The sequence below is a fragment of the Bufo bufo genome, chromosome 11 (genome assembly GCF_905171765.1).
Source record: "Bufo bufo chromosome 11, aBufBuf1.1, whole genome shotgun sequence".
NCBI classification, from domain to species: Eukaryota; Metazoa; Chordata; class Amphibia; order Anura; family Bufonidae; genus Bufo; species Bufo bufo.
Window position 1 is genome coordinate 73,378,990 of NC_053399.1, and position 27,465 is coordinate 73,406,454.

General features: G+C 42.8%; 2 protein-coding genes and 1 pseudogene across 3 annotated transcripts in view; all 3 read left to right on the plus strand.

Moving 5' to 3' along the window:
* The window catches only part of LOC120981622 (NACHT, LRR and PYD domains-containing protein 3-like), a 3,400,916-nt gene that overhangs the window by 1,720,765 nt on the left and 1,652,686 nt on the right, over nucleotides 1-27,465 (plus strand). The window lies entirely within an intron of this gene.
* The window catches only part of LOC120981621 (antigen WC1.1-like), a 214,842-nt gene that overhangs the window by 38,623 nt on the left and 148,754 nt on the right, over nucleotides 1-27,465 (plus strand). The window contains exons 3-4 of one of the 2 annotated variants that reach the window (XM_040411189.1): nucleotides 9,007-9,327; nucleotides 9,403-9,717. The exons of the other annotated variant lie outside the window; for it this stretch is intronic. Coding sequence (XP_040267123.1) covers nucleotides 9,007-9,327; nucleotides 9,403-9,717 — 636 coding nt within the window. The remainder of the gene's footprint in view (nucleotides 1-9,006; nucleotides 9,328-9,402; nucleotides 9,718-27,465) is intronic. 2 annotated transcript variants of the gene reach the window in all.
* On the plus strand, nucleotides 220-364 carry LOC120982623 (annotated as a pseudogene).

Genomic DNA, 27,465 nt, shown 5'->3' on the forward strand with positions numbered 1-27,465 from the left:
GTTAAACCAATAGAGTGCGCTGTTCATAACTCAATAGCGCAATCTATTGGTTTTCATAGTCTTATAATAGCTGAAAAACAAGGCAGATTCTGCTCATTTGCATGTCTTTCCCAAAAGCCCATGTTTATGCAAATTAGATTTTGCATGACAAAACTGTATAGAAAGGTTATTGAATATTATGTTAGGACAATCAGAAAACTTTTTGTCGCCTAATGATATTGATCTTCTCGGCCTTTTGACTAAGATCAAGTGTAGTATCTGTTCTTATCAGTCCAGTTGAGCGTGGCTCCTAGACTGAACTCTGCCCATGGAGGAAGGCCGCGATAGGCTGAGACATGAAATTAGAGGAGAGCAGAGAACCACACAGTGGCCCACAAAGGGTGTACAGCACTAGGGCAGAAATGTCCTGTGCGAGGTGGCCCGGGTTGCTGGATCGATGCCATTAGGTCGAGTTGTGTTGAAAGCCCAAAGTGCAAGTGCCCCAGGACTGGCGACCCTGGGGTGCCGGAACTCACTGGGGGTGGAATCCCACTGAGAGTTGGCACAGCACTTTCTTTCTCACAATTTTAGCACACATCTCTATTTGCTCGGCTTCGGCCTTGAAGATACGAGGAATTTTTATAATTCTGGTCGAATGTCCGGGCCGTAATGGCACACATTCACTTATTTATTTTTTATGTCACTGTGTGCACTTTTACACGTTGTGTGTTCACTAGGATTTTCAAGGTTGCGGCACCCTTACGGGTACCCCATCCTTGAGGTCTAGGGGGGGATGTGTGGCCATATTGGCTCCTCACCCCCCTGCCAAACCCCTTGGGCTCTCCCTCTGGGGAGAGTCCAGACCTTGTTGAAGCTCCTGGCTGACGCTTTGGGTGGCAGCCTAGGCGAAAGCCGGGAGCATAGATGGGCGTACCCTTGGCTTCGGCTGAGGGTTGCCCTTTGTCCCAGTCCCATGCAAGAGCTTTGGCTCCGGAGGGATAGGGAATGGTTTGTGGGGGGCCCTTCTCTTTTGGAAAGGGCCTGCGATAGACCGCGACCTAGTGCACGATTTTTGTGTGGCACGCTGCACGATTTTGTTGCACGAGGTGAGAGCACGACTTTGGGCTTTCGAAAAAAGAAAAATAGGAGTCTAAGACGCATCCAGCTATCCTCTTAATGCTGTTCCCAAGCCATTTTGATGGGGTTTCCATCAATTTCTAACTTTTTTTTATGAACCAGACACCCTCTTCTCTTCAGAGCAGGGGGTGCCTGGTGGTCTCCAATTGACTTACATTGTATTAAATTGTATTCGAGCACCAGAATTATTCGACCGAGCTCTCGAATCTGCCAAGCATAGCGATGCTCGAGCCGAACAGGTATTCGGCCGAGCATGCACGCTCATCACTAGTTAGATCTAATGAAACCTTGTCTGAATTATAGGTGTTGTATCAGTGACTGCATCAACTGACAGTACGTCAGTGCTTTCATTGTTTATGCAGATTGTTACGTTAACCACCTCAGCCCCCCTAGCTTAAACACCCTTAATGACCAGGCCACTTTTTACACTTCTGACCTACACTACTTTCACAGTTTATTGCTCGGTCATGCAACTTACCACCCAAATGAATTTTACCTCCTTTTCTTCTCACCAATAGAGATTTCATTTGGTGGTATTTCATTGCTGCTGACATTTTTACTTTTTTTGTTATTAATCGAAATTTAACGATTTTTTTGCAAAAAAATGACATTTTTCACTTTCAGTTGTAAAATTTTGCAAAAAAAACGACATCCATATATAAATTTTTCTCTAAATTTATTGTTCTACATGTCTTTGATAAAAAAAAATGTTTGGGTAAAAAAAAAATGGTTTGGGTAAAAGTTATAGCGTTTACAAACTATGGTACAAAAATGTGAATTTCCGCTTTTTGAAGCAGCACTGACTTTCTGGGCACCTTTCATGTTTCCTGAGGTTCTACAATGGTCAGACAGTACAAACACCCCACAAATGACCCCATTTCGGAAAGTAGACACCCTAAGGTATTCGCTGATGGGCATAGTGAGTTCATAGAACTTTTTATTTTTTGTCACAAGTTAGCGGAATATGATGATTTTTTTTTTCTTACAAAGTCTCATATTCCACTAACTTGTGACAAAAAAAAAAAACTTCTATGAACTCACTATGCCCATCAGCGAATACCTTGGGGTGTCTTCTTTCCAAAATGGGGTCACTTGTGGGGTAGTTATACTGCCCTGGCATTCTAGGGGCCCTAATGTGTGGTAAGTAGTTTGAAATCAAAATCTGTAAAAAATGGCCGGTGAAATCCGAAAGGTGCTCTTTGGAATGTGGGCCCCTTTGCCCACCTAGGCTGCAAAAAAGTGTCACACATGTGGTATCTCCGTACTCATGAGAAGTTGGGCAATGTGTTTTGGGGTGTCATTTTACATATACCCATGCTGGGTGAGATAAAAATCTTGGTCAAATGCCAACTTTGTATAAAAAAAATGGGAAAAGTTGTCTTTTGCCAAGATATTTCTCTCACCCAGCATGGGTATATGTAAAATGACACCCCAAAACACATTGCCCAACTTCTCCTGAGTACGGAGATATCACATGTGTGGCACTTTTTTGCAGCCTAGGTGGGCAAAGGGACCCACATTCCAAAGAGCACCTTTCGGATTTCACCGGCCATTTTTTACAGATTTTGATTTCAAACTACTTACCATACATTATGGCCCCTAGAATCCCAGGGCAATATAACTACCCCACAAGTGACCCCATTTTGGAAAGAAGACACTCCAAGGTATTCCGTGAGGGGCATTGCGAGTTCCTAGAATTTTTTATTTTTTGTCACAAGTTAGCGGAAAATGATGATTTTTATTTATTTTTTCTTACAAAGTCTCATATTCCACTAACTTGTGACAAAAAATAAAAGCTTCCATGAACTCACTATGCCCATCAGCGAATACCTTGGGGTGTCTTCTTTCCAAAATGGGGTCACTTGTGGGGTAGTTATACTGCCCTGGGATTCTAGGGGCCCTAATGTGTGGTAAGTAGTTTGAAATCAAAATCTGTAAAAAATGGCCGGTGAAATCCGAAAGGTGCTCTTTGGAATGTGGGCCCCTTTGCCCACCTAGGCTGCAAAAAAGTGTCACACATGTGGTATCTCCGTACTCAGTAGAAGTTGGGCAATGTGTTTTGGGGTGTCATTTTACATATACCCATGCTGGGTGAGAGAAATATCTTGGTCAAATGCCAACTTTGTATAAAAAAATGGGAAAAGTTGTCTTTTGCCAAGATATTTCTCTCACCCAGCATGGGTATATGTAAAATGACACCCCAAAACACATTGCCCAACTTCTCCTGAGTATGGAGATACCACATGTGTGACACTTTTTTGCAGCCTAGGTGGGCAAAGGGGCCCACATTCCAAAGAGCACCTTTCAGATTTCACCGGCCATTTTTTACAGATTTTGATTTCAAACTACTTACCACACATTAGGGCCCCTAGAATCCCAGGGCAGTATAACTACCCCACAAGTGACCCCATTTTGGAAAGAAGACACCCCAAGGTATTTGCTGATGGGCATAGTGAGTTCATGGAAGTTTTTATTTTTTGTCACAAGTTAGTGGAATATGAGACTTTGTAAGAAAAAAAATACGGAATACCTTGGGGTGTCTTCTTTCCAAAATGGGGTCACTTGTGGGGTAGTTATACTGCCCTGGCATTCTAGGGGCCCTAATGTGTGGTAAGTAGGTAAATGACCTGTGAAATCCGAAAGGTGCTCTTTGGAATGTGGGCCCCTTTGCCCACCTAGGCTGCAAAAAAGTGTCACACATGTGGTATTGCCGTATTCAGGAGAAGTTGGGCAATGTGTTTTGGGGTGTCTTTTTACATATACTCATGCTGGGTGAGAGAAATATCTCGGCAAAAGACAACTTTTCCCATTTTTTATACAAAGTTGGCATTTGACCAAGATATTTATCTCACCCAGCATGGGTATATGTAAAATGACAGAGAGGAGGGAGACGTGAACCGTGAACAGGCGGCACTGCATACACTGAATACGCCTTGCAAAAACCGAGCCAGATGCAGTCAGGAACACTTCTAAACGTGGTGCTCAGCAAAATAGTATATAGTATACAAATGGCAACTTGGAGAGAGAAGTGAAAAACAAAGTTGCGGCACTCACCGAAGTGTATCAAAAAGTATCCTTTATTGTAGCTTCCTCAACAGGTAGCAGTGGGGATCCAGGGCGGACACATAGTTGCGAGCAGCGACGGCCGTTTCGCGCGCCCAGACGCGCTTCCTCAGGCCACTGATTACGTCATTGCGCATACGTGCGCTTTATACATAGCGGATGAGGGGACGGCCGACGCCGTCAGCAAGTATCTCACTCCCACGGATGTGACGTGTTAAAATTACATGCAAAACAACAGGTGAGATTACAATCATATGGTTAATTGAGCCAGAATTAGAACAAATAAAGAGAGCATATACATAGAGAGGACGAATGTTGCAAAATACATATTAGAGCATGTAAGAGATTAGGAAATGAGATAACTGGTCTAAGCTACGATAATGGATCAGAATGCTTTAATACAGAACTTTTTGCTGCAAGGGATGAAAAGGGAGGGTCTGCTTCTACATGGGAAAGACAAATCGCCACAAAATCCCTCCATATATGGGCGCCTGGAATGTCACAAGAATACAGACATGTCATTTCTGTCATTCATTCCTACCGCATGCATGGCTTCCGTACGCATAATCCACCTTGCCTCCCTCTGCAGGAGTAGGCGATGCCGGTCACCACCCCGAGGGATAGGGCGGACATGCTCTACGCCCGCAAAGGAGAGACAACGCGGATACGCGTCGTGGGCCGTGCGGATATGTTCAATGAGGCGAGGACTGCCTCTGCCTGATCGAATGGAACCAACATGTTCGCGAATGCGCTCAAAAAGGGGGCGAATTGTCTTTCCAATGTAGAAGCGTCTGCAGGGACAGAAAACTACATATACCACGTAAGACGTACGGCAGTTAATGAAGTCCCGTACTGTATGTGATACACTGCCTATTTGTAGATTCCTGGAACAGACATTGAGTGTGCAAAAGGAACAATGGCCACATCTAAAATTGCCCATCGGTTTCTTTAACCAAATTTCATCTCTTGGTGAAGAGAAAACACTTCTGACTAATTTGTCTTTGATTGTGGGGCATCTTTTAAATGTGACCAATGGTCTATTTTCAGTGAAGCTATTAAGAGTGGGGTCTCCCTTAGGAAGGTCCCAGTTTCGATTGATACTCTGCCAGACCATTTCGGCAACCGGACTATATTGGAATGCAAAAGCAAAGCGTGAAGGTTTGGTACTGTTGCTCCGTTCAGTGAGCAAGGAATTACGTTCAAGTGTGGACGCTTTGCTGGGTGAGAGAAATATCTTGGCAAAAGACAACTTTATACAAAGTTGGCATTTGACCAAGTTATTTCTCTCACCCAGCATGGGTATATGTAAAATGACACCCCAAAACACATTGCCCAACTTCTCCTGAGTACGGCGATACCAGATGTGTGACACTTTTTTGCAGCCTAGATGCGCAAAGGGGCCTACATTCCTTTTATGAGGGCATTTTTAGACATTTGGATCCCAGACTTCTTCTCACGCTTTAGGGCCCCTAAAAAGCCAGGGCAGTATAAATACCCCACATGTGACCCCATTTTGGAAAGAAGACACCCCAAGGTATTCAATGAGGGGCATGGCGAGTTCATAGAATTATTTTTTTTGGCACAAGTTAGCGGAAATTGATTTTTTTTTTTTCTCACAAAGTCTCCCTTTCCGCTAACTTGGGACAAAAATTTCAATGTTTCATGGAATCAATATGCCCCTCAGGGAATACCTTGGGGTGTCTTCTTTCCAAAATGGGGTCACATGTGGGGTATTTATACTGCCCTGGCATTTTAGGGGCCCTAAAGCGTGAGAAGAAGTCTGGAATATAAATGTCTAAAAAATTTTACGCATTTGGATTCCGTGAGGTGTATGGGGAGTTCATGTGAGATTTTATTTTTTGACACAAGTTAGTGGAATATGAGACTTTGTAAGAAAAAAAATAATAATTTCCGCTAACTTGGGCCAAAAAAATGTCTGAATGGAGCCTTACAGGGGGGTGATCAATGACAGGGGGGTGATCAATGACAGGGGGGTGATCAGGGAGTCTATATGGGGTGATCACCCCCCTGTCAATGATCACCCCCCTATAAGGCTCCATTCAGATGTCCGTATGTGTTTTGCGGATCCGATCCGTGGATCCGTAAAAAACATTCGGACATCTGAATGCAGCCTTACAGGGGGGTGATCAATAACAGGGGGGTGATCAATGACAGGGGGGTGATCAGGGAGTCTATATGGGGTGATCACCCCCCTGTCATTCATCACCCCCCTATAAGGCTCCATTCAGATGTCCGTATGTGTTTTGTGGATCCGATCCATGTATCCGTGGATCCGTAAAAAACATACGGACATCTGAATGCAGCCTTACAGGGGGGTGATCAATGACAGGGGGGTGATCAATGACAGGGGGGGTGATCAGGGAGTCTATATGGGGTGATCACCCCCCTGTCATTGATCACCCCCCTGTAAGGCTCCATTCAGACGTCCGTATGTGTTTTGCGGATCCGATCCATGTATCAGTGGATCCGTAGAAATCATACGGACGTCTGAATGGAGCCTTACAAGGGGGTGATCAATGACAGGGGAGTGATCAGGGAGTCTATTATGGGTAATCACCCCCCTGTAAGGCTCCATTCAGACGCCTGTATGTGTTTTGCGGATCCGATCCATGTATCCATGGATCCGTAAAAAACATACAGACATCTGAATGCAGCCTTACAGGGGGGTGATCAATGACAGTGGGGTGATCAATGACAGGGGGGTGATCAGGGAGTCTATATGGGGTGATCACCCCCGTCATTGATCACCCCCCTGTAAGGCTCCATTCAGACGTCCGTATGCATTTTGCGGATCCGATCCATGTATCAGTGGATCCGTAAAAATCATACGGACGTCTGAATGGAGCCTTACAGGGGGGTGATCAATGACAGGGGGGTGATCAATGACAGGGGGGTGATCAGGGAGTCTATATGGGGTGATCAGGGGTTAATAAGGGGTTAATAAGTGACAGGGGGGGTGTAGTGTAGTGTGGTGCTTGGTTCTACTTATTACTGAGCTACCTGTGTCCTCTTGTGGTCGATCCAAACAAATGGGACCACCAGAGGACCAGGTAGCAAGTATATTAGACGCTGTTATCAAAACAGCGTCTATTATACCTGTTAGGGGTTAAAGAAATCGCATCTCCAGCCTGCCAGCGAATGATCGCCGCTGGCAGGCTGGAGATCCACTCGCTTACCTTCCGATCCTGTGAACGCGCAATCCCGTGTGCGCGCGTTCACAGGAAATCTCGCGTCTCGCGAGATGACGCATATATGCGTGACTGTGCGCAGGGCTGTCGCCTCCGGAACGCGATCCTGCGTTAGGCGGTCCGGAGGCGGTTAATAAAGTGTAGTGATTAAAAAGACACACAGACAATACACACACACACAGAAAACAAAAGAAGAGAAGCTCCTGTACAGAGACTATATATTGTGATACATACTTTTCTTCAGTTCACCTGGTAGACATCTGGTCAATGTCCTAAATAATCCATGGTCAACACAATCCATCCCACAATGAAGAAGCTCTGGCGATGTGTCAATAGCGTTTATTCTGTGAACCTCACAGTACCTTGTGGCACTCTAGGGGCTAAGTCTCTCTTTCTCTGTGTCCAGGTACTGGGCTGTGTGGTGCAGATTTAGCCCTGCTATATATCCTGTGCTGTGTGTCCCACTCCTGGCCTGTGTAATAGACAATAATAGATCTGCCAAGTCACTCTGTCTGCTGGATGCATGTACTAGAGCTATAATCTGCTCCTCTGTCTGTGTCTGTCTAACCTTGTGATTATGACCCTCATTTATTTCTCTGCCTGTTGCCTTTATTCTGACCTAGTTCTATCAGTCCTGGTCCTGGGTCTGTTTCTTGGATTTGCATGAACTCTGTCTGCCTGACCTTAGTCTTGTTCTGTTTTTGTACTTTTCCTGTTCTTCTGGTGCTCTACACTCTTGTCTGTGACCTCCATAGATCAAGTGTCAACTACAACTGGACTTTTCCAAGAGGTAGAAACTGGTGGATCCCTTTCAAGGAAGAGCAGATCCCTGTATTAGGATTACAGAGACAACACCACCTGGACAACACTCCCAGTACAAACAGTTGACGCAATGGTTCCACAATCATTGTCCTGAACACAGAAATGGAGGAGAAGAGATCTTGTTGATGAAACAAACCAGGGTGCCAGTGACAGGGGACTGCTTTTTTTTTTTTTTTTTTTATAAACCCTTGCACCCTACCTGTAAATGTGCTTTGGAGAACCCATTTTAAGGGTGTCAGGATGACAGCATTTTTATTTAATTTAATTTTTTTAAAGTAGTAAAACATAAAAACTATGAAAGGATAAAATATGATATCTGCTTAATCCCACTGACCTGTCGAATAAAATGAATATATAATTTTTACTGAACATCAATGGAAAGTTTTGGTGCCGGTTTTGATGCAGGAACTACTGGACAACAGCTGTTTGATGGGGACTCTAAGCAATCTGATATTGATGATGTATTCTAAGGATAGGTTATCAATGATAAAATCCTGGACAACCTCTTTAAGTAGTAGTTTTGCTATGTCAGGTGGGCAGGAGTTTGTAACAATCTGGTATAATAAATTGATATAAAAAATAGTCATAACAATGAATTTCATCCTTTTGCTTAGTAAGAATGAAGCAAGCTACAAATGCCAAATTCATCTCTACTACATCACTGCTGCTATAGCAAAACTCCACAGCGCTTTGCTACATTATAAAAAAAAAACATGAAAATTTTAGGGTGAGTTAATTTAATCAAATTTTAAAACTGAAATGTGTGAAATAACTGCTGTGCATTACATGATTACAGGTAAAGAAGGATCGGTGAGGCTGACGGGTGGAGATGACCACTGTACAGGAAGACTGGAGATCCTCACTAATAATACATGGAGCAGAGCTCTCACTGACCAATGGGGCATGAATGAGGCTCAGGTTGTGTGCAGAGAATTACATTGTGGGGGTGCAGTCGGTACATTTAATATCACAACCCCAACAACAACCAATGGTCATGTGTATGTCAGTGGAAAGTGTCAAGGAAATGAGACCCAACTGATGGATTGTCCTGATAGTAGATCATCTGATATAAAGACATGGACTGGCCAGGAAGAGGAGATAGAAGTCGTCTGCTCAGGTATAGTATTGTATGTAATAGTTTACAAAACATGTATAGTATGCATATTATAATTGTGAACTTCTTCTAATGCAGAACGTAAACACTTAAGATTGATTAATGGTCCTGACCGATGTGCTGGAAGAGTGGAGATTTATCATAATGGAAGATGGGGGACCATCTGTGATGACTCCTGGGATAAAGCAGATGCAGATGTGGTTTGTAAGCAGCTGGGTTGTGGTTCTGCTGTCAGAGCTACAAGAGAAGCCTATTATGGGAGAGGAACTGGGGACATCTGGCTGGATGATGTAGAATGTGAAGGAAATGAAACACACATCTGGAAATGTCCTTTCCTGCAGTTTGGTGTCCATAACTGTGATCATGATGAAGATGCTGGTGTACTATGCTCAGGTAAGAATTTTACAGCTGTTGCATAGTTTAGATTATTGTCTATTTCAAAGTATTTATACAGTACAAACATTATTATCCACCCTCTGCTCAGGCTTTAAGATAAGGTCCTAACAGTTCAGCCCAAGCAGAGCTCAGGTATCAGGGTGAGAGGGGACGGCTGCTTTAACCCTTTGCAACTCAGGCTCTGTAAAAGCTAGAGATATGGGTCTGGTCTTGTTTGAAAGCTGCTTTTACTTCGACCCAATTTCTAATGGCTATATCTCCAGATGTAAAAGAGATATTGCTGTGATTCCGATTCACATTTGTAGCTGCTACAACAGCATGGGATATGAAGGGTTAAAGCATCCCCCCTTTAGCTGGCTGTGATCTCAGCCAGCCTGGAGATGGAGGGAGAGGAGGAGGGAGCAATGTAGGAGCTGACAGTTTGCAGGAAGGAGAAAATAAGCATCCTCTTATAACCACAGGGGGAGGACAACAAGGACTTCTGTGCATATTACGTATTCCCCTTCCCTTCATTAGACTTGCTCTCTGATTGTCATAAATGGGGTCTTTTTTCCAGGAAAGGAGTGGGAGAATCTCCCTTCAGCACCAATTTAGGACAATTTAGGCCATGACCCTGATATTTACCAGTGTCTAGATCACGGTGTCAAACACATCAAACACTGGTAAACCACATACACAAACATCAATAAAGTTTCCATTTAACACTGCTCGTCCTGTCCATATTCTATCTTTACCACACAATTTGTGGAATGCTTCTCTATCAATACCCGATACATGATACAGTAATAGCAATAATCATTATCACCAGCGAGAAATCTAATACACGGTATTTGCCCTCATGTTGTCAAAAAAATTAAAAAGCTGAGATCTTGGAATGCAGCAACACAAGATCATCAGATTATTATGTAATAAAACAACATACATTTACCATCATAGTTGTACTGAGCCACAGAATAAAGTTATATTTGTTATAACACACAGTGAACACCATAACAATAAATCACACAAAATATGTTAATCTTCATTTTTTTTCCCTCCAACCGTAAAAATTTTAAATAAATGCTATTTAACACAATATATATATATACCTCAAAATGGTTCCAAAAAAATGACAACTCATCTAGCAATATTCAAGGTCTCATACAGTTAAATAGAAGAAAAAATAAAATAAAATATGACTACTGAAACAAGGGGAAAAATGTTACTGGCCCTTCGCCGTATGAGGGCAAGTTGCACTTTCTAATGCCATCATTTAATATTGAAGCAGGAAACAAAATATGTAATTCTGCAATACTTTTATGGGATTTGTTTTTACGGCATTCCCTATGCGTAAAACTGACCTGTTACTTTCATTCTACAGGTCAGTATAATTACGGCAATACCACATATGCATAGTTTTTCTTGTGTTTTTCTTTTCTCTTCATTGCCATATTCTGACTCCTATAACATTCTTGTGGTTATGTCCCCACAGCTAGGTTTAATTTTTTGTGGGTTGATCTGTACTTTTTATTGATACCATTTTAGGGTGTGCGTGACTTTTTGATAACTTTTTATTATTTTTTTTGTGGTAGGTGAAGCAAACAAAAAACAACGAGCCCTGACACAGGCAGCTTTTTATCCTTTTAGCATTCAGGAATTAAGAGGGTACAGCACTCTACATCCATCTCCCCCGATCCTCCACGTGCTTCCGGGTTTTTGCGCATCCAGATGTCGTGGTCACATTTGACCACAGCATCTGAAGAGTTAAAAAGTCTGCAGTCATTTTGCACACAGGCGCGCGCGCTCACAGGAACGGAAGGTAAGAGAGTTGATCTCCAGCCTGCCAGCGGCGATCGTTCGCTGGCAGGCTGGAGATGTGTTTTTTTTAACCCCTAACAGGAGTTGGGTTTAGTTTCCACTGAAAATGCTTAAAACTACACACACTACTTGAACACCAAAAAAAAGAAATTAACCGCCTCCGGACCGCCTAACGCAGGATCACGTTCCGGAGGCGGCAGCCCTGCGCACAGTCACGCATATATGCGTCATCTCGCAAGACGCAAGATTTCCTGTGTATGCGCGCACACAGGCACGCGCGTTCACAGGATCGGAAGGTAAGCGAGTGGATCTCCAGCCTGCCAGCGGCGATCGTTCGCTGGCAGGCTGGAGATGCGATTTTTTTAAACCCCTAACAGGTATATTAGACGCTGTTTTGATAACAGCGTCTAATATACCTGCTACCTGGTCCTCTGGTGGTCCCCTTTGTTTGGATTGACCACCAGAGGACACAGGTAGCTCAGTAATATGTTGCACCAAGCACCACTACACTACACCCCCCCCCTGTCACTTATTAACCCCTTGATCACCCCTGATCACCCCTGATCACCCCATATAGACTCCCTGATCACCCCCCTGTCATTGATTACCCCCCTGTCATTGATCAACCCCCTGTAAAGCTCCATCCAGATGTCCGCATGATTTTTACGGATCCACTGATAGATGGATCGGATCCGCAAAACGCATATGGACGTCTGAATGAAGCCTTACAGGGGCGTGAACAATGACTGTGGTTATCACCCCATATAGACTCCCTGATCACCCCCCTGTCATTGATTACACCCCTGTCATTGATCAACCCCCTGTAAAGCTCCATTCAGATGTCCGCATGATTTTTACGGATCCACTGATAGATGGATCGGATCCGCAAAACGCATACGGACGTCTGAATGAAGCCTTACAGGGGCGTGATCAATGACTGTGGTTATCACCCCATATAGACTCCCTGATCACCCCCCTGTCATTGATTACACCCCTGTCATTGATCAACCCCCTGTAAAGCTCCATTCAGATGTCCGCATGATTTTTACGGATCCACTGATAGATGGATCGGATCCGCAAAACGCATACGGACGTCTGAATGAAGCCTTACAGGGGCGTGATCAATGACTGTGGTTATCACCCCATATAGACTCCCTGATCACCCCCCTGTCATTGATTACACCCCTGTCATTGATCAACCCCCTGTAAAGCTCCATTCAGATGTCCGCATGATTTTTACGGATCCACTGATAGATGGATCGGATGCGCAAAACGCATACGGACGTCTGAATGAAGCCTTACAGGGGCGTGATCAATGACTGTGGTTATCACCCCATATAGACTCCCTGATCAACCCCCTGTCATTGATTACACCCCTGTCATTGATCAACCCCCTGTAAAGCTCCATTCAGATGTCCGCATGATTTTTACGGATCCACTGATAGATGGATCGGATCCGCAAAACGCATACGGACGTCTGAATGAAGCCTAACAGGGGCGTGATCAATGACTGTGGTTATCACCCCATATAGACTCCCTGATCACCCCCCTGTCATTGATTACACCCCTGTCATTGATCAACCCCCTGTAAAGCTCCATTCAGATGTCCGCATGATTTTTACGGATCCACTGATAGATGGATCGGATCCGCAAAACACATACAGACGTTTCCCTGGAGCCTTCCAGGGGGGGTGATCACCCCATATAGACTCCCTGATCACCCCCCTGTCATTGATCACCCCCCCGTCATTGATCACCCCCCCCTGTCATGCTGCATTCAGATGTCCGTATGATTTTTACGGATCCACGGATACATGGATCGGATCCGCAAAACACATACGGACATCTGAATGGAGCCTTACAGGGGGGTGATCAATGACAGGGGGGTGATCACCCCATATAGACTCCCTGATCACCCCCCTGTCATTGATCACCCCCCCCTGTCATGCTGCATTCAGATGTCCGTATGATTTTTACGGATCCACGGATACATGGATCGGATCCGCAAAACACATACGGACATCTGAATGGAGCCTTACAGGGGGGTGATCAATGACAGGGGGGTGATCACCCCATATAGTCTCCCTGATCACCCCCCTGTCATTGATCACCCCCCTGTCATTGATCAGCCTCTGTAAGGCTCCATTCAGACATTTTTTTGGCCCAAGTTAGCGGAATTTTTTTTTTTTTTTCTTACAAAGTCTCATATTCCACTAACTTGTGTCAAAAAATAAAATCTCACATGAACTCACCATACCCCTCACGGAATCCAAATGCGTAAAATTTTTTAGACATTTATTTTATATTCCAGACTTCTTCTCACGCTTTAGGGCCCCTAGAATGCCAGGGCAGTATAAATACCACACATGTGACCCCATTTCGGAAAGAAGACACCCCCAGGTATTCCGTGAGGGGCATATTGAGTCCATGAAAGATTGAAATTTTTGTCCCGAGTTAGCGGAAAGGGAGACTTTGTGAGAAAAAAATAAAAAATATCAATTTCCGCTAACTTGTGCCAAAAAAAAAATTCTATGAACTCGCCATGCCCCTCATTGAATACCTTGGGGTGTCTTCTTTCCAAAATGGGGTCACATGTGGGGTATTTATACTGCCCTGGCATTCTAGGGGCCCCAAAGCGTGAGAAGAAGTCTGGTATCCAAATGTCTAAAAATGCCCTCCTAAAAGGAATTTGGGCACCTTTGCGCATCTAGGCTGCAAAAAAGTGTCACACATCTGGTATCGCCGTACTCAGGAGAAGTTGGGGAATGTGTTTTGGGGTGTCATTTTACATATACCCATGCTGGGTGAGAGAAATAACTTGGTCAAATGCCAACTTTGTATAAAGTTGTCTTTTGCCAAGATATTTCTCTCACCCAGCATGGGTATATGTAAAATGACACCCCAAAACACATTCCCCAACTTCTCCTGAGTACGGAGATACCAGATGTGTGACAATTTTTTGCAGCCTAGGTGGGCAAAGGGGCCCATATTCCAAAGAGCACCTTTCGGATTTCACTCGTCATTTTTTACAGAATTTGATTTCAAACTCCTTACCACACATTTGGGCCCCTAGAATGCCAGGGCAGTATAACTACCCCACAAGTGACCCCATTTTGGAAAGAAGACACCCCAAGGTATTCCGTGAGGGGCATGGCGAGTTCCTAGAATTTTTTATTTTTTGTCACAATTTAGTGGAAAATGATGATTTTTTTTATTTTTTTTATTTTCATACAAAGTCTCATATTCCACTAACTTGTGACAAAAAATAAAAACTTCCATGAACTCACTATGCCCATCAGCGAATACCTTGGGGTCTCTTCTTTCCAAAATGGGGTCACTTGTGGGGTAGTTATACTGCCCTGGCATTCTAGGGGCCCAAATGTGTGGTAAGGAGTTTGAAATCAAATTCTGTCAAAAATGACCAGTGAAATCCGAAAGGTGCTCTTTGGAATATGGGCCCCTTTGCCCACCTAGGCTGCAAAAAAGTGTCACACATCTGGTATCTCCGTACTCAGGAGAAGTTGGGGGATGTGTTTTGGGGTGTCATTTTACATATACCTATGCTGGGTGAGAGAAATATCTTGGCAAAAGACAACTTTTCCCATTTTTTTATACAAAGTTGGCATTTGACCGAGATATTTATCTCACCCAGCATGGGTATATGTAAAAAGACACCCCAAAACACCTTCCTCAACTTCTCCTGAATACAGAGATACCAGATGTGTGACACTTTTTTGCAGCCTAGGTGGGCAAAGGGGCCCACATTCCAAAGAGCACCTTTCGGATTTCACTGTTCATTTTTTACAGAATTTGATTTCAAACTCCTTACCACACATTTGGGCCCCTAGAATGCCAGGGCAGTATAATTACCCCACAAGTGACCCCATTTTGGAAAGAAGAGACCCCAAGGTATTCGCTGATGGGCATAGTGAGTTCATAGAACTTTTTATTTTTTGTCACAAGTTAGTGGAATATGAGACTTTGTAAGAAAAAAAAAAAAAATTATCATTTTCCGCTAACTTGTGACAAAAAATAAAAAGTTCTATGAACTCACTATGCCCATCAGCGAATACCTTAGGGTGTGTACTTTCCGAAATTGGGTCATTTGTGGGGTGTTTGTACTGTCTGGGCATTGTAGAACCTCAGGAAACATGACAGGTGCTCAGAAAGTCAGAGCTGCTTCAAAAAGCGGAAATTCACATTTTTGTACCATAGTTTGTAAACGCTATAAATTTTACCCAAACCATTTTTTTTTTACCCAAACATTATTTTTTTATCAAAGACATGTAGAACAATAAATTTAGAGCAAAATTTATATATGGATCTCGTTTTTTTTTGCAAAATTTTACAACTGAAAGTGAAAAATGTCATTTTTTTTCAAAAAAATCGTTAAATTTCGATTAATAACAAAAAAAGTAAAAATGTCAGCAGCAATGAAATACCACCAAATGAAATCTCTATTAGTGAGAAGAAAAGGAGGTAAAATTCATTTGGGTGGTAAGTTGCATGACCGAGCAATAAACGGTGAAAGTAGTGTAGGTCAGAAGTGTAAAAAGTGGCCTGGTCTTTTAGGGTGTTTAAGCACTGGGGGCTGAGGTGGTTAATATACCATAGGATCTGAGTTTTCTCCAATCCGATGGTATATTTTAACTTGAAGCGTCCCCATCACCATGGGAACGCCTCTATGTTAGAATATACCGTCAGATTTGAGTTACATTGTGAAACTCAAATCCGACAGTATATTCTAACACAGAAGCGTTCCCATGGTGATGGGGACGCTTCAGGTTAGAATATACTAAAAGAACTGTGTACATAACTGCCCCCTGCTGCCTGGCAGGTGCTGCCAGGCAGCAGGGGGGGCAGCCCCCCCCCTGTAGTTAACACATTGGTGGCCAGTGCGGCCGCCCCCCCCTCCCCTGTAGTTAACTCATTGGTGGCCAGTGGCCCCCCCTCCCTCCCCTGTAGTTAACTCATTGGTGGCCAGTGGGCCCCCCCCTCCCCTGTAGTTAACTCATTGGTGGCCAATGGGCCCCCCCTCCCCTGTAGTTAACTCGTTGGTGGCCAGTGGGCCCCCCTCCCTCCCCTGTAGTTAACTCGTTGGTGGCCAGTGGGCCCCCCTCCCTCCCCTGTAGTTAACTCGTTGGTGGCCAGTGGGCCCTCTCCCCTCCCTCCCCCTCCAAATTAAAATCTCCCCCCCTATCATTGGTGGCAGCGGAGAGTACCGATAAGAGTCACAGTTTAATCGCTGGGGCTCCGATCGGTAATTATGGCAACCAGGACGCTACTGCTGTCCCGGTTGCCATGGTTACTTAGCAATTTGTAGCAGCATTATACTTACCTGCGAGCTGCGATGTCTGCGTCCGGCCGTGAGCTCCTCCTACTGGTAAGTGACACGTCATTAAGCAATGCGCCGCACAGACCTGTCACTTACCAGTAGGAGGAGCTCCCGGCCGGACGCAGACATCGCAGCTCGCAGGTAAGTATAATGCTGCTACAAATTGCTAAGTAACCATGGCAACCGGGACAGCAGTAGCGTCCTGGTTGCCATGGTTACCGATCGGAGCCCCAGCGATTAAACTGTGACTCCGATCGGTACTCTCCGCTGCCATTAATGATAGGGGGGGAGATTTTAATTAGGAGGGGGAGGGAGGGGAGAGGGCCCACTGGCCACCAACGAGTTAACTACAGGGGAGGGGGGGGCCCACTGGCCACCAATGAGTTAACTACAGGGGAGGGAGGGGGGGGCGGCCGCACTGGCCACCAATGTGTTAACTACAGGGGGGGGCTGCCCCCTGCTGCCTGGCAGCACCTGCCAGGCAGCAGGGGGAAGTCATGTAGACAGTTATTTTAGTATATTCTAACCTGAAGCGTCCCCATCACTATGGGAACGTCTCTGTGTTAGAATATAATGTCGGATCTGAGTTCTCACGAAGTGAAAACGCAGCTCTGAAAAAGCTTTTATGCAGACGGATCTTCGGATCCGTCTGTAGTAAAGTAACCTACGGCCACGGATCACGGACACGGATGCCAATCTTGTGTGCATCCGTGTTCTTTCACGGACCCATTGACTTGAATGGGTCCGTGAACTGTTGTCCGTCAAAAAAATAGGACGGTCATATTTTTTTGACGGACAGGATACACGGATCACGGTCTCGGCTGCAAAACGGTGCATTTTACCGATTTTTCCACGGACCCATTGAAAGTCAATGGGTCCGCGAAAAAAAAAGGAAAACGGCACAACGGCCACGGATGCACACAACGGTTGTGTGCATGAGGCCTAAGGAGGGATACTATTGTGTGAAATCTGGTAATCCCTGCCTTTGTGTCTTTTCCATTTTAACCCCTTGCTGAGGAAGTAGGTGGTGCTTGAAAGCAGCGCGATCTTCTATGCTATTTATTTATCGGATTTTGTGATATCTACCCACATCACATCGGAGATCTGCAGCGCAAACCTACAGCTACGTATTTAGTGACATTTTAGTTTTTACTAGTGAGGACTGTGGAAGCATATGCTTGAAGTGAATGCTGTAAAAAAAAAAAATATAAAAAAAAATTCCAAATGGGGTGAAATTGCAAAAAAAATGCAATTCTGGCACAGTTTTGCAAGTTTTTTTTATTTACGACGTTCGATGTGCGATAAAACCAGTTACTTTCATTATACAGGTCAGTACAAATCCAGCGATACCTTATATGTATAGGTTTTCTTGCGTTTTGATAGTGATAAAATAATAGGGGAAATAAAAAAAGTGGGGGAAGAAAATCATTTTTATTTATTTTTAACCCTATAACTTTCTTTAATTATGTGTACGGAGCTGTATGTGGGCTCATTTTTTGCAGGCGATCTGAACTTTTCTTTGATACCATTCTGTGCATGACTCACTTTCTATTTAATTTTTTTGTAGAAAATGAAGCGACCAAAAACAGCAAATCGGCCAGTTTGACGGTTTTTTTCCATTTCGCTGTTTGCCATATTGGAAAATATATTTTTATAATATGGGCATTTTCGCACATGGCGACACCCATGATGTGTATTTTTTTAAAATTTTCGTTTTTATTTTTATTTTGGGAAAAGGGGGGTGATTTAATTTTTTTATGTTTGTTTTATTTTTAAAAACTAGGTTTTTTTTACACTTTTTTTTTATAGTTCCCACAGGGGGTCTATGAGAAAATTGCTAGTTTCCTGTGAAGCCCTATTACAGAAGAGGGCTCCATAGGAAATACTATGCAGCAGTATTCACAAAGACAGGGACTGCTGCACACATGCTCTGGCTCCTCCGATAGCCGCACGGGTGAGCCAGAGCATCACCGGGAAGCGCTCGCTTCCAGTGTTTCACGTGCTCAGATGCCGTGGTCAGGATTGACCACGGCATCTGAAGGTTTAAATTTCCGTGATCGGTTTTACTGCCTGTTGCGGACATTAGCCGTGGGTGTCTGCTATAAGAAACAGCAGGCTACTCGCGGCTATGGCACCTGCTCCGCTCAGGAGCTGGCACCATCTTTAAAGACCCGGCCAGCGCCGTACTAGTACAGTGTTGGTCGGGAAAGGGTTAAATGATAAAAGTCATGCTTTTAGACCCTCACTATCAAAGCAAAATGGGGAACTGTCTTCCAGTTGAAAAAAGCAAGGCCAAATTTGTTTATTACCAGGATCCATTGTGTATGCAGCTTGCCACAGCTTGCGATGAGCAAATGCCTGTAGCCCGTGTGTCTAACCAGGAGGTTCCTGGGTATCTGCAATTGTTTGGTTTGTTATGTTTTTACCATGTTCCTGTCTACACTGTACACCAGCAGATGGGGTATGGCTGGCAGTGTTTGGCATTAGATATGGGACTTACCATCCCAGTCCTCCCATCTTGGTAGGAGTGGGCTGGTGCTACTTCCTGCGAGGAGGAGCATTGTTAGGTACACTTGTGAGGATTGTGGAAGCATATGCGTGAGGTGAACGGCATAAAAAAAAAGAAGCCAAAACAGCTTTTTTTAGTCAGCTCACCTCCCAAAAAACATAATATTACGCAATTAAAAACTCTTATGTACCCCAAAATGGTATCAATGAAAATTTCACCTCATCCTGCAAAAAATTTGCCCTCACACAAGACCTTAGTCAGGAAAAATAAATCTGACTCTTATTCTAAATGTAAAACATAACAAAATAGACATATTTGGTATCACCGCACCTGTAATGACCAGATCTATAAAAATATCACATGATCTACACCATGAAATTAACAGCTTAAAAAAAAAATGCTAAATAGCATTTTTGTGACCTTACCTCCCCCAAAAAAAGAGATAAAAAGCTATCAGAAAGCCAAATGTACCCCTAAATGATGCCAATAAAAACTACAGCTTATCTTGCAACAAATAAGTACTCACATTGCTCAGTCAACCAAAAAATAAAATAGCTATCGCTCTTAAAAACCATTTCTCCAAATTCCATATTAGAAAATCCAGATGCTGTTCCTTCCCTTCTGAGCCCTGGCGTATCTCTGAACAGCAGTTTGACCACAATTGGGGTGTTACTGTATTCAGGAGAAATTGGTAGAAAATTGTGGGCAATATTCTCCTGTTATACTTTGTGAAAAATAAAGTTTGGGCCTTAAGCACCATTTTCTTGCTAAAAAAAAAAAAAAAGTCATTTTTCATTTTCACAACCAAGTGTTAAAACTATATGAAAGGCCTGTTGGGTCAAGTTCTCACTACACCCCTTAAAAATTCCTCGGGTAGTGTAGTTTTCAAAATGTGGACCCTTTTTGGGGGTGTTCACTGTGGGGGCCTCTTCAAATACAATATGGCGCCTAAAGACTATTCCAACAAAATCTGCTCTCCAAAAACATTATGGCGCTCCATACCTGCCATGTGCCCATACAGCAGTTTACAACTATATGTAGGGTATTTATGTAAACTGAAAAATCAGTGTAATAAATAAAGATGAGAGAAGTTTTCAAAAATTTGATTCGGATGTTTTGCCAAGTTTTTCACAAAAAATTTGATTCGATACAAATTAATTTGTGTAGAAGCGTGTTCAAAATCAGCTATTTCCTGGCTGCAGAGATCCTGTATATTGGTGTAGAACACTGTGCATTGCAGAAACAAGCATAGCTAGTCCGCTGTGATAGTGAAACAGTTACCGTACTTTGTGTCTGTATGACAGGCAGATGACCGCCGTCACTCTAAGGCCTCTTCCACATGATCGTATGGCTTTTTCAGTATTTTGTTGTCCGCAAAAAACGGATCCGCAAAAAATACAGATGACGTTCGTGTGCATTCCGTTTTTTGCGGAAATGATCAGCTGGCCCCTGATAGAACAGTACTATCCTTGTCCGTTATGCAGACAATAATAGGACATGTTCTATCTTTGAACGGAATGGAAATACGGAAACGGAAGGCATACAGAGTACCTTCTGTTTCTTTTGCGGATCCATTGAAATGAATGGTTCCTTATACGAAACGCAGAAAACAGAACATAAATCGGGAAAAAAAAGTTCATTTTCAAGAGGCCTAAGAATGATTTCACACGTCACTAATTTGGTAAGTGACGGGTCAAAAACTGTTTAAATAAGTCAACTGTGAACTCAGCCTTAAAGGTCAATGTTAGAAACATAGAAACATAGAAACATAGAATGTGTCGGCAGATAAGAACCATTTGGCCCATCTAGTCTGCCCAATATATCTGAATACTATGGATAGCCCCTGGTCCTATCTTATATGAAGGATAGCCATATGCCTATCCCATGCATGCTTAAACCCCTTCACTGTATTTGCAGCTACCACTTCTGCAGGAAGGCTATTCCATGCATCCACTACTCTCTCAGTAAAGTAATACTTCCTTATATTACTTTTAAACCTTTGCCCCTCTAATTTAAAACTGTGTCCTCTTGTGGTAGTTCTTCTTCTTTTAAATATGCTCCTTTACCGAGTTGATTCCCTTTATGTATTTAAAAGTTTCTATCATATCCCCTCTGTCTCTTCTTTCTTCCAAGCTATACATGTTAAGGTCCTTTAACCTTTCCTGGTAAGTTTTATCCTGCAATCCATGTACTAGTTTAGTAGCTCTTCTCTGAACTCTCTCTAGAGTATCTATATCCTTCTGGAGATATGGCCTCCAGTACTGCGCACAATACTCCAAGTGAGGTCTCACCAGTGTTCTGTACAGCGGCATAAGCACTTCACTCTTTCTACTGCTTATACCTCTCCCTATACATCCAAGTATTCTGCTGGCATTTCGTGCTGCCCTATTACATTGTCTTCCCACCTTTAAGTCTTCTGAAATAATTACTCCTAAATCCCTTTCCTCAGATACTGAGGTCAGGACTGTGTCAAATATTCTATATTCTGCCCTTGGGTTTTTACGCCCCAGGTGCATTATCTTGCACTTATCCACATGAAATTTCAGTTGCCAGAGTTCTGACCATTCTTCTAGTTTTCCTAAATCCTTTTCCATTTGGCGTTTCCCTCCAGGAACATCAACCCTGTTACATATCTTTGTGTCATCAGCAAAAAGACAAACCTTCCCATCGAGGCCTTTTGCAATATCACTTATGAAGATATTAAACAAAATTGGTCCCAGTACAGATCCCTGTGGAACCCCACTGGTAACATGACCTTGTTTTGAATGTTCTCCATTGACTACAACCCTCTGTTGTCTGTCACTCAGCCACTGCCTAATCCACTCAACAATATGGGAGTCCATGCTCAATGACTGCAGTTTATTGATAAGTCTTCTATGTGGGACAGTGTCAAAAGCCTTACTAAAATCTAGATATGCGATGTCTACTGCACCTCCACCGTCTATTATTTTAGTTACCCAGTCAAAAAAATCTATAAGATTTGTTTGACATGATCTCCCTGAAGTAAACCCATGTTGTTTTTCATCTTGCAATCCATGGGATTTTAGATGTTCCACAATCCTATCCTTTAATAGGGTTTCCATTAATTTGCCTACTATTGATGTCAGACTCACTGGTCTATAGTTGCTCGATTCCTCCCTACTACCTTTCTTGTAAATGGGCACGACATTTGCCAATTTCCAATCTTCCGGGACGACTCCTGTTACTAATGATTGGTTAAATAAATCTGTTAGCGGTTTTGCCAGCTCACCACTAAGCTCTTTTAATAATTTTGGGTGTATCTCATCAGGCCCCTGTGACTTATCTGTCTTCACCTTAGACAGCAAACTTAGAACATCTTCCTCTGTAAAGATACATGCATCAAACGATTTAATAGTCATTCTTTCTAGTGGAGGTCCTTCTCCTTTTTCTTTTGTAAAAACTGAACAGAAGTATTCATTAAGGCAGTCGGCTAGCCCTTTATTCTCTTCTACATACCTTCCGTCCTTTGTTTTTAATTTAGTTATTCTTTGTTTTAATTTCCTTTTTTCATTTATATATCTGAAGAATGTCTTATCCCCTTTTTTCATAGACTGAGCTAGTTTTTCTTCTGCCTGCGCTTTAGAAGTTCTTATAACTTGCTTGGCCTCTCTCTGCCTAATCTTGTAGATTTCCTTATCTTCATTGCTCTGTTTTTTTTTATAATTACAAAATGCTAGCTTTTTATTTTTAATGATTTGGGCCACTTCTGCTGAGTACCACAGTGGTCTCTTCCTTTTTTTGCTTTTACTGACAAGTCTAATGCAATTTTCTGTTGCCTTCAATAATGCACCTTTTAAGTAGTCCCATTTCTCCTGGACTCCATGTAATCCGTTCCAGTCTGATAAGGACTCATTTATGACTAATTTCATTTTTGAATAGTCTGTTTTTCTAAAATCTAAAACTTTTGTTTTTGTGTGGTGGGACTCTTTCACAGTTCTTATATTAAACCACACTGACTGGTGATCACTAGATCCCAAGGTTTCGCCTACAATGACATCATATACCGAATCCCCATTTGTGAATACCAAATCCAAAATGGCCTCCCTCCGGGTTGGCTCCTCAACCACTTGTTGTAGAGATAACCCCAGTAGGGAATTTAGAATATCTGTACTCCTGGTAGAACTTGCTATTTTGGTTTTCCAGTTTATATCTGGAAGATTGAAATCTCCCATAATGATAACTTCTCCTTTCATTGTCATTTTAGCTATTTCTTCAACTAGTAGATCATCTAGTTCTTTAACTTGACCAGGTGGTCTATATATCACACCTACACGAGTTACTGCATGGTTAGCAAACTGCAACGTAACCCAAACTGACTCTATGTTGGCCTCACCAACTTGTATTAGGTTAGATTTAATGTTATCTTTCACATACAGGGCCACTCCTCCTCCTTTCTTGCCTTCTCTGTCTCTTCTGTATAAAGAGTACCCTGGTATGGTTATGTCCCAGTCATTTCTTTCATTAAACCATGTCTCCGTAACAGCCACTAAATCTACATTCTCAGATGCCATTATTGACCCAAGTTCATTGATTTTTTTACCTAAACTGCGAGCATTTGTAGACAGGACTCTGAGCTTATCATTTCTTAACCTCTGTGCTTCTGACCTGTTCTGGCATTGTTTCGGGGGGCAATTGGACTCTTTTATTTTCACTCTTTTGCCCTCCCTTCCTAGTTTAAATACTCTTCCGCAAATTCTTGGAGTTGTATACTAAGTACATTTGTTCCTTTGAGAGAAAGATGCAAACCATCTTTTTTGTACAGTTCCTTTCTATTCCAAGTAGAGCTATCATGAGAAACAAAGCCAAATCCTTGCTCTTGACACCATTTACCAAGCCATATGTTGAACTCCTTTATGCGCCTCTGCCTATTATTCCGAACATTATGCACAGGCAGAACTTCAGAAAATGAAATGGTGGATGCAAAATCCTGTACGTCATTACCAAGTGTGATAAAAGATTTTTTCACCTCTGACACTTCATTGCAAGCCAGGTCATTTGTCCCTAGATGGACAAGAACATCCACGTCCCCTTCCTGCTTTGCTTGCTTAACAATATTAATAATACGTCTTCTATCTCTTCTAGCAGTAGCCCCAGGGAGACATCTCACAAAACCATTTTCTTTAAGCTCCACACTTCTTATGATTGAATCACCCAGCAACAGCTGCTTTCTTTGAGACTTCACTTTATCTTTTTTGTTGCATACATTAGACATAGGAGTCGATGGTTTCTCACCCTCTGTGCTTGAGTCCATATCCATGTTGTCCTTACATTCTGAGAGTGCTGCAAATGAATTATGGAGAACCACCGACTGTGGGACATGTCTTCTATCCACCACTCTAAGTCTTCCAGAACCTACATTAACCCATCTGCCATTTCTGGGGGTCCTCTGTGGCAGTGGCATTGCAGCAGTCCTAGCTGGAGTTTGTTTAACAGATAATTTAAATATTTCAGATTTCAAAAATTCAATTTCCTGCTGCAGTAAGGAGAACTGTCTACAGATCTGACAGCATCCGAATCTCCAAAGAGTGGAACATGAAATAAATGCACAACAATTCCTGCACTGAACCAAGTCTGCCATTTTAAAGAGGAGAAAAAAAATAAAAAATTGAAAATTTAAATCAAACAAATCTTACCTTTTTTTTTTTGTATTGTTTCCACCTTCCAGCCTACCTCCTGACTATCTCCTGCAATATCTCTTTACTAGTACTTAATGTAGTACTTGAAGCTAGTACTTGCAGCTAATGAATTAGGCCAGCTAATGAGTCTGTCTCTATATATACACACACTCCTTCCCAAACTCCTCCCCAGCAACAAATGTAACACCTTAGTGAGCTAGGCTCATTAGCAAACGCACAATAGCAAACAGCTGACCGAATTCCTTACCTCTTCTCAAGCAATGATCAGCAAAAACAACACAGATGAGCCAGTTGGAGACTCTAAGCCAATCTCTTGCAGTATCTCTTGAATCTCTTCAGTCTCCTGCAATATCTCTTTACTAGTACTTAATGTAGTACTTGAAGCTAGTACTTGCAGCTAATGAATTAGGCCAGCTAATGAGTCTGTCTCTATATATACACACACTCCTTCCCAAACTCCTCCCCAGCAACAAATGTAACACCTTAGTGAGCTAGGCTCATTAGCAAACGCACAATAGCAAACAGCTGACCGAATTCCTTACCTCTTCTCAAGCAATGATCAGCAAAAACAACACAGATGAGCCAGTTGGAGACTCTAAGCCAATCTCTTGCAGTATCTCTTGAATCTCTTCAGTCTCCTGCAATATCTCTTTACTAGTACTTAATGTAGTACTTGAAGCTAGTACTTGCAGCTAATGAATTAGGCCAGCTAATGAGTCTGTCTCTATATATACACACACTCCTTCCCAAACTCCTCCCCAGCAACAAATGTAACACCTTAGTGAGCTAGGCTCATTAGCAAACGCACAATAGCAAACAGCTGACCGAATTCCTTACCTCTTCTCAAGCAATGATCAGCAAAAACAACACAGATGAGCCATTTGGAGACTCTAAGCCAATCTCTTGCAGTATCTCTTGAATCTCTTCAGTCTCCTGCAATATCTCTTTACTAGTACTTAATGTAGTACTTGAAGCTAGTACTTGCAGCTAATGAATTAGGCCAGCTAATGAGTCTGTCTCTATATATACACACACTCCTTCCCAAACTCCTCACCAGCAACAAATGTAACACCTTAGTGAGCTAGGCTCATTAGCAAACGCACAATAGCAAACAGCTGACCGAATTCCTTACCTCTTCTCAAGCAATGATCAGCAAAAACAACACAGATGAGCCAGTTGGAGACTCTAAGCCAATCTCTTGCAGTATCTCTTGAATCTCTTCAGTCTCCTGCAATATCTCTTTACTAGTACTTAATGTAGTACTTGAAGCTAGTACTTGCAGCTAATGAATTAGGCCAGCTAATGAGTCTGTCTCTATATATACACACACTCCTTCCCAAACTCCTCCCCAGCAACAAATGTAACACCTTAGTGAGCTAGGCTCATTAGCAAACGCACAATAGCAAACAGCTGACCGAATTCCTTACCTCTTCTCAAGCAATGATCAGCAAAAACAACACAGATGAGCCAGTTGGAGACTCTAAGCCAATCTCTTGCAGTATCTCTTGAATCTCTTCAGTCTCCTGCAATATCTCTTTACTAGTACTTGAAAGAATATATCCCGTCTCAATGCACCGTGATTTCATCCTTTGTCCCCGAAGACAGACGTCTGGAGAACATGTCAGTGACACAAGCAGTATGATGTCAGTAACAGTTCTATTTATTGATTGGTTGTACTGGCCTTATATACATCCATGCATACATACAAGAATAGCTGCAGCTCTCATTACAATAATAGCAGTTCCTTATACAGACAGCAACTCTTGTTATAATAATGCTGACTAGAAACTTTTCCTTATACAGAGAGGAGGTACATGTAAATATAGTCACCCTTTAATATGATGTCACCCAACCTCCTGTCCTTCATACAGATCATACAGCTAATTCTTGTTAATACTTCAATCCCCTCTTAAGTCATGAATATGACTTATCTTCTCTCTCTCATAGAGAGGTGAGTAGCATATGCTTGCCCAGGGTCTGTGGGTTTTGGACACATTCCACAAAACATCTGTATGAGGGAAGGAGTACATTTCAAATGACTAAAAGCTTGTAACATGTCATCAGACCATTTAATGAAGTCAGGCATATCAGTATCAGTGGCTTGTCTCAGAATATTATCATAGTAGGAACAATCAGCAATCCATTGGCGGCAGTAACCAATCATGCCAAGAAAGGTCAACATGTCTTTCTCGGTTTGTGGGCGGGGCAGACCCGGTACGGCGGTAATTCTGGCATGGCTGATTTTCCTCTCACCTTTACTGAGAACAAAGCCCAAATACTCAACTCTTTCCATACACCATTGTAATTTCTTCCTAGAAACTTTGTGACCATTTTCACATAACCACAGTAGTAAACTAACACAGTCTGCCTGGCAAGCCTCCCGAGTAGAACTACATATGAGGAAATCATCCACATATTGTAGAAGGACAGAACCATGAGGGGCAGTC